Raw genomic sequence first — 8,167 nt, forward strand, 5'->3', positions numbered from 1 at the left:
TTCTACCACATCTTCTTTTTTTATTATTATAAAATAATATAAAGTCATATTACTGTTTGTTGTTGGGTTTTTAGTTCTATCGCTTTTAGTAATGTCTGAATACCACCATCCACCCCTGACGATCCTTCTCGTTCTGGAGAGCTTGGTGCTGTGGATACCGTTGGTGTAGATGATCCTGAATGAGATTCTGAAATATTATACAACACACTTTTATATAATTAACAGTCCATGCAACTACTTGTACAAATTATTTTTATTCACTTGGAGAAGTAAAATTTAATCTACTTATATAAGTAAATTTGTTATGTTCATAATTTCTAATATAATACTGATATAATACTTTAAAGGTTTGATTTATCTCCCATTAATTTTCTCAGAAAATTCACTTGCATAGTAATGATGTTTTTTTTTATAACCCTAAAACATGTTAAAATTCTCAAGTTTTTGAATTTAAAAACATGTCTTCAACTTTTTTGCTCTGGTAAGCTATAATTTTTTATAGAGTATAATGTATCAATGTATCAACTCAATACTTCAACAAAGAAACTAATAGTAATAAAATTGAGAATGGAAATGGGGAATGTGCCAAAGAGACAACAACCCGACCATAGAAAAAAACAACAGCAGAAGGTCACCAACAGGTCTTCAATGTAACGAGAAATTCACGCACCAAGAGGCGTCCTTCAGCTGGCCCCAAAACAAATATATACTAGTTCAGTGATAATGAACGCCATACTAATTTCCAAATTGTACACAAGAAACTAAAATTAAAATAATACAAGACTAACAAAGGCCAGAGGCTCCTGACTTGGGACAGGTGCAAAAATGTGGCGGGGTTAAACATGTTTGTGATATCTCAACCCTCCCCCTATACCTCTAGCCAATGTAGAAAAGTAAATGCATAACAATACGCACATTAAAATTCAGTTCAAAGATCTTCAGGAATTTCACAAACCCCTTGACATGTTGGAGGCTTATAAATGAGTATTTTATTATTGTGCACATAACATTTTGTTTTGCACACATAATTGACTCTTACATATTGTGTGGTTGACTTTACCATATCGCCTGATACTGTGTACAAAATGTATAAGTAAAAGATAAATTTGTCCAGGTAATATTTTTCCTGGAGGACACATATTACTACCAGTTGCAGAAAAACAAAACATCAAAATACAAGTCCCTCTTAATGTTCTTGTCAGCCTGCCCTGTCTTACTGATATAATATGTATATTTAGAAATTAAAGAAAATAACTTCCTGACCTAAGAAAGATGCATTGATTAGATATATGGCAGTTATAATTTTGTATTTGTTTGATATTATAAATAATTTTTTTTCTTTTTCATATTTTTCCTATTACAAATAATAAGTTTGTAATTCAATGTAATTTTACAGTTTATTGTATAGCAATATAATATTTCCAACAGAAAGTAATCAAAAGTTAGCCTGCAATAAATTCTAATATTGCACTAGTGCAATAAATCTTCAAAATTCATGACGTCATCAATGACAAAATCTTAGTTTAAACCAATTTTACTTTCAAATATTATATTGCTATACAATTAAAGGGTTATTGCATGAATATTGGGGAATATTGTCCCTCGTAGAACATATATTGCACTCGCAAGCTCGTGCAATATAAAATTCTACTCAGGACAATATTCCCCAATATTCATGCAATAACCCTATAGTATTTTTTATCTGCATTTAATAAATGTGAGAAATATAAATAACTTTCAAAACAATAACCATACCATCAAGTTTGATACCAGCCATGAGACTGTATTTCCGCTTAATTTCCATCTTCTCTTTCATCGTTGGTTCTGGCGAGTCAAGAAACTTGTAAACTTTAAATGCATTATCTCCCTTTCTTACACCGAGTTCTTTCAATTCCATCACATCAGGAAGACTGTTTAGAGCACAACGGAAGTTGGCCTTCCAACGCTTGTGGTTACCCTCGTGATGGCGTCCTGCAAAATATGGATAGACTTATCATACAAAATGATCAGATTTATAAAATTGTGTTTTGCATTTGATGGCGTACTTTTTAAATATCTATTTATTGAAACTAATAATATATGTTAGTTTCTATTTTTAGTACTTTCTTGGGCAAACTATAGTTTAAAAAAGTATTATTTATGTTCTTTTCAATACTTTATGGTTAACACATGGCCATCGATCAATATTTTTTTAAAAGATTTCATTGATTAGATTGTTGGTGACAAACATTTTATGAATGCTCAGGACAATAAAAGATTGTCATTGTTAGTGACATTGTTGTTGGATGCTTAATGTCCAGTCGAAAATATTTCAATGCTGTTTAGGACATTTTTTTCCAAATTAATTCTTATTTACATGTAGGCCCGGTTTTTATTCCATATAGACACAAGATTTTCTATTCTTGACAATTGAATGTTTACAATGTATTTTTATTTTTCAAAAAATTGAGCTTCGAGCTTGTGGATACAAGTTTATCATGAAGACTGTTGAATGATGTTAATTTTTACTTTGATCTCATGTGCATTGTAGCACGATGAGGATTAAGTTATGTATATAGGATCATATGATTCAGTATTAAAAGATTATCATCTGTCTTGTTAATCACTTGATAAATGTGACATAAATAAATGACGAATATAAGTGATCCAAATTACACAGGTTCAATCCACCATTTCCTACATTTGAAAATGCCTGTACTAAGTCAGGAATATGACAGTCTTTGTCCATTCATTTTAGATGTGTTGTTTTGTCATTTGATTTTGCCATGTGATAAGGGACTTTCCGATTTAATTTTCATCGGAATTCAGTATTTTTGTGATTTTACTTTTTATACAAACCTGTATGAAAAGCCCAACGTTCAAACAAATCAGAATCTCGGTTACGATTGAAACAATTGTGCGCTGCGTGTTTCCAAGAAATTCTGAAAATATTCTCTCTCTTGTTCTGCCAGCTTAAACCAGGTAGGATATTCTTGTCTAACAGGTCAATCAGCCAAGGACGCATCTTCTGCCGTTCAACAGGACGCACAGGGCGCTGTCCTTCGACAGAATATGTTTCAGACGGAGTGTCATCTTCCTCATCTTCAAGTTCGTCTTCTTCTGATTTTATAAAAACTGTTTCACAAATGATTTCCTCTGTTTCAACACCAAGGTCAGGTTCCTCACATACCTCTTGGTCCGAGGACATTGCTCAATGAACCCTGAAATATAGGTCATTAGTTGGATATATTTTGGTGAGGACATTGCTCAATGAATCCTGAAATATAGGTCATTAGTTTGATATACTTGGATAAGGACAAAAAACTAACACAAGAGTTTCCCTTCACCCTTAAGACCCTACTTTTTAGTGTCTACCTTAACCATTGTTAACACTTTTTATGCCATTTTGGAATAAGCACTGTTAAAGTCAGACTGATTATCTAGTAATAACCAGTTAAAAAAATGTTTGTAAAATAAAATGATACTGCCTATCTTCCGATCTTATTTTTTCAGCATGTTTGCTCAATGAACCCTGAAATATAGGTCATTAGTTGGATATATTAAAACTCTAAACAAAGGCAGGCATTAACAAAACTAAGAATTGGAGACCATCAACTTTCAATTGAAACAGGGAGGCACAAAAAAAATCCCAGCTCATTTCAGAGCGTATTTGTAAACTTTGTGAGGAGGTGGAAGCTGAGATCCACTTTCTCCTATGTTGCAAAAAATTAGAAACAGGGATGATTCCAGGTGTTTTCAAATGGGTCCCTTGAACATCAAATTGGGAATTTTTATTCTAATTGGGATTTTTTTAAGCATAAAATCTAAGACGAAATAACATTATTTTCCTGTTAAAACGGCAAAAGTATATTATTATGTTTAACCTGTACACTGATGTTCATGTAAGTTGTAACATTTTGAATAATTCTGGATGGGCTACTGTTATTACATGAATATCATTGAACATGATGCACTAGTCTATCATCTTAGCTATAGTTACCCAGCATGCCTAGGCCTATTACAAAAACATATATTTCAGCTTACATAAACCACTGAAAAACAAATCATTCGTTGGGTATTTTTTCAACAGCAGGTCATCTCTACCTTGATTCAAATGGATTTCAAATTGAACTGGTCAATTGTCGAATTCAGAAAAGCAATTACAAAAGTTCATATACTTAATTGATAAGATATTTAAAGCATTGAACCAGTGTTCTTTAACATTATTTTAATCATCTTCAAAACTTTTGAAATAGTTCCATAATGATGACATCGTATTTCATGAATAGTCTATTATGAACATTATTTTAAAAAAACGCTAAAACTTTTGTCTTTGGAGGAAATAATTTCTTTTACAAAACAAGTTTTCATCATATTATATAACCGGCTCTGCTGGGCGATCTGCTTTTACGAGATCGGCGCCCATTAAACTTTATCCATCAATGTCATATCAAAATTTGAGTTTTCTCTCTGCCGAGGTCTGCTTTGACACCCATTTTTTATCAACCTGCTGGGCGATCTGCTTTTACCAGATCGAATACTCCTATAACATATTAATCAATTGAATTCGGCTGATAAAATTGTTTGCCACATTTTGACATAATAAAATCGTTGTTAATGTCACAACTATAAATATGTAGTTTTATGACAATAAAGATTTAAATTGAATTGTTAATAAAATGCAATCGTAAACAACATTCTTATCCGGATTTTAAAAAGTTTTGACAACAAACTATGAAAATTATAGTTGCCTTAATCGGTGACAGAAACTTATCGGAAATATCGATTTTTATTTTATTTTCTTGAATTGGGAATTCATTTTCATGTACATTTTTTTGGGGTCGCTGGCCGATTTAAGGGCCGCTCAGCGGCCCTAAACAATATAGTGGAATCATGCCTGAGAAACATACAGAATAACATTTATTCAAGAACTTTGTATTTCTTATCCTAATCTAAAGAAATGTAACAATGAAAATATGTTTATATGGCTAATGGGTTGTTACTCAGCAGAGTTCGCGAAATCTTTTTTTCCTTGGTGGTCATTAAAGAAAATCTGTTGGTCCTCACTATTAGTTCTGTAACGTTTGTGGGTCATCGTAAATTCCCCTTTTTCTATTTTTAGATACTTTATATAACTATAGTTGTCCGGTCACTTTTTTCGCGGGGATCGTTTATCTCGTGCTTGAACTCAATGTCCAGACTTGGATATTTAAACCTCGTCAGGGCAGTATTTCTTTAGATTGGGGAAAACTTTCGTACCGGTAAGTTGTACTTTAAAATTTCATTTTATTTTGTATTTTGATGTTTGACTAAATATTTATTTCTTCTCATTTGATATATTTCTTTTCGGTCTTGTAGTCAAACAGTTCTAAAATATTAAATTACGTTTCCGTTCCAGATTAAATAGAGGGAATTGTACACTAGCTTGATATTTTATGATTTCGGGTTTATAAAGAGATGGGTTTCATTTTGATAGCGATATTTAGACAGAGGGTTAATCCGAGGGATATTTTGGAGTAACGGTCGTCAATCTACGGGATTGTTCGTGCCTAATTACTCTGAAATAGAATTTTGTATTATCGCATGTTTTGGTTTTGGATCTTGAACTGGTCAATTTTACTGAAAAACGTTTTTCAGACATTGCTCTGGTTGGATTGAAAACTAAACGGGAAATGCGATGGTTTTTTTTTACTGGATCGATTTTTGTTCCCTAGTCATAGAATAATGAGATTCATGTTCTAGTCTAACAAAGTCGGTGGGAACCAGTGGGTATAAGGCCACATTTAAAAGAATGTCTGTTTCCCCTCCCCCGGGTCTACCCTTTGTAAACAGACCAGGAAGGCAGGTTCTTTTTTTTTTTTTTTTTTTTTAACTGGATGTGATTGTCATAGAATGGTCACATGAATGGTTTGACTTGTCCAGTCCAGGCCACTTATCAGTTGTTTGTGCTCAATTTGAGTGTATTTATTTAGATTATCAATCCTTCTGCTTTCAAGCACTTTCCAAAAATGGAAACAAATTATTTTCAGGAAAAAAATAATTTTGATTTTTTTGTGGAAAATAATTTTTTGACCCGGGGGCTTATTTTTGACCCGGGTGGGGGGAGGGGAAACAAACATATTTTTAATTTTGGCCTAATTATTTTGTCTCGGAAGGTTGACGTCACAACTTGATTGATTGGATTATAATTTAGTTAAAAACGAATAGTGTACAGCTCTCAACATTTTAAGTAAACGGACACTTCAAATTCTAGTATCATTTTATTTTATTCAATCAGATAGCACTAAGGCCAAACGCTTCTTTGAAATGGTTAACTTGTATGGGTATTTTCACCGCATGGTTTGTCCAAAAAGGGGAAGTTCGAGAGTGTATTGAAATTCTAAATTGATATTTTTGCCCTGGAGATACCGTGATATGATTTATGTATTTATGTTGTCTTTGTCTATTAAATATGAAACTGTTTTATGAATTTTTGTCATTTGTTCTATGAGCAAATACATTGCTTGGCAAATCGTCATCACTGGTCATTTTTAGGTTTCTTATACCTGTCCCTTATTGAATTTATTGTTTCGTTGTATTGTCAGTATGCTGTCAGAAGTCCTGGAGCGAAAGCACAGGCCGAACCCTCTCTACCAGTAACGTAAATGGCTGAGCTAGCAGGGTATAATGTCATGAGATAGATTATGAATGAAGAATACGTTTACACACGAAAACCCATTTACGTTGCATTGGCGCCCAACGTGGGGCCCAGCTTTACTAGAGTCCCCCCGATTTGCTAGCTTTGGGACCTTTCATTTCATTTTCGAACTTCCGCACCTATAATTACTTTGATTTTATTTTAATCTCGAGAAAATTGGTAGCGACAGTGGAAGGCTGAGCTTGTAATATAAATTGTATAGCTTGTCAGATTTTTCACCGGCTGTGTAACATAATGTTGTTATCATTCATTTCATGTTCATAAAAAGAAAATTAAAAAAAAAAAAGTTTATTTCGTAATGTTTTTTTTTACCTTGCCGACAGTGTATGTATTTGTCGTGCCTCCTTATCTGCGAAGTATAACTATAGTCGAAAGTTTATATTGATGGATTTATTTCTATGGACAATCTGTATGTTGAAAGTTTGATTCTGACTCCTGACCCAGGTCAGAACCTACGCTTGTGAATAATATTCTTGACTGCAGCAAGGATGCGTTATGCTGAAGAACTATTTTATATATGTGCGGAATAACGGAATTTGGACTATTTACAGTCATTGTGTGTCATGAACTGATACTTCGTTAAGATAAGGGGTACGAAACCTTTGTTTTTGTATGTTGGCAAATTTGATTATTTGTGGATTGTTTTTATAAAAAGTCATAAATTCATTGATAGGTTGTTTTATGTTGTAAATTTACGTATTAGTTATTTTTTATTACAAGTCCGTGCATAGACTTGTTGTGAATAAGGGATTGTTTTCTACACAGTCGGTGCCTTCATACTCGAATATATCTATTATATATTATTTGCTATTAAGGGGTTTAGTATACATTTTTTCAGGGTTATTCTATTTATTCAGATGTTCATTTTTTATGAATTGACTTCAGATTTGCGTCTTGCGTGAATGGTCAATTTTGCCTGCGCATGGACGTTAATCTTAGTCAAACGTATTCATTGGGAGGAATTTAAACTTAACTCAAGTAATTTGGGAAGGTAATAACCTGATATGTTAATATGTAAAAAATATTGAGTTTGGTGATGAAAGTTGGCCTTCCACTGGTGCTCTCTATAATATGGATAATATATTTACGGTGTCTTGTGATGACATATGTTTATTTATATATATGGTAAAAGATTATTGCAGTGTAGATTGCATGTGATGATGATATATAGAAAAAGTCAGTGTGCTGAATCCAATTTTAAAGGTGCATAAAAAAAAAAGTACACGAATACATTATTTTTAATCTTATTCATGTAAATCATATACATGACAGTAAATACATGATTTTATGATTCACCCATGCACATGACCAGTTGAACACTAGTATACAGTTGAAACTGCCTGGATATAATAGGCACATAGAAAGTATTAGCTTTGCTCTGGCCATACATCGCTACCATAAGCTTTGGTGGTGCAGTAGTTTTAAGCTGAATATAGATGATTTATGAATAATAATGATACGTGAACTAAGATTCACAGTATGGCAGTATAC

At 32.8% G+C, this 8,167-nt stretch overlaps 1 protein-coding gene across 1 annotated transcript in view; it reads right to left on the reverse strand.

The window, feature by feature from the left end:
- Positions 1 to 8,167, reverse strand: part of LOC143051758 (uncharacterized) — a 39,301-nt gene that overhangs the window by 27,771 nt on the left and 3,363 nt on the right. Inside the window, exons 2-4 of the mRNA XM_076224668.1 lie at positions 2,839 to 3,200; positions 1,756 to 1,971; positions 54 to 187 (exon numbers count right to left, since the gene is read on the reverse strand). Of these exons, the coding sequence (XP_076080783.1) occupies positions 54 to 187; positions 1,756 to 1,971; positions 2,839 to 3,187 (699 nt within the window). The 5' untranslated portion in view covers positions 3,188 to 3,200. The remainder of the gene's footprint in view (positions 1 to 53; positions 188 to 1,755; positions 1,972 to 2,838; positions 3,201 to 8,167) is intronic.

This window comes from Mytilus galloprovincialis, chromosome 11 (assembly GCF_965363235.1).
Source record: "Mytilus galloprovincialis chromosome 11, xbMytGall1.hap1.1, whole genome shotgun sequence".
NCBI classification, from domain to species: Eukaryota; Metazoa; Mollusca; class Bivalvia; order Mytilida; family Mytilidae; genus Mytilus; species Mytilus galloprovincialis.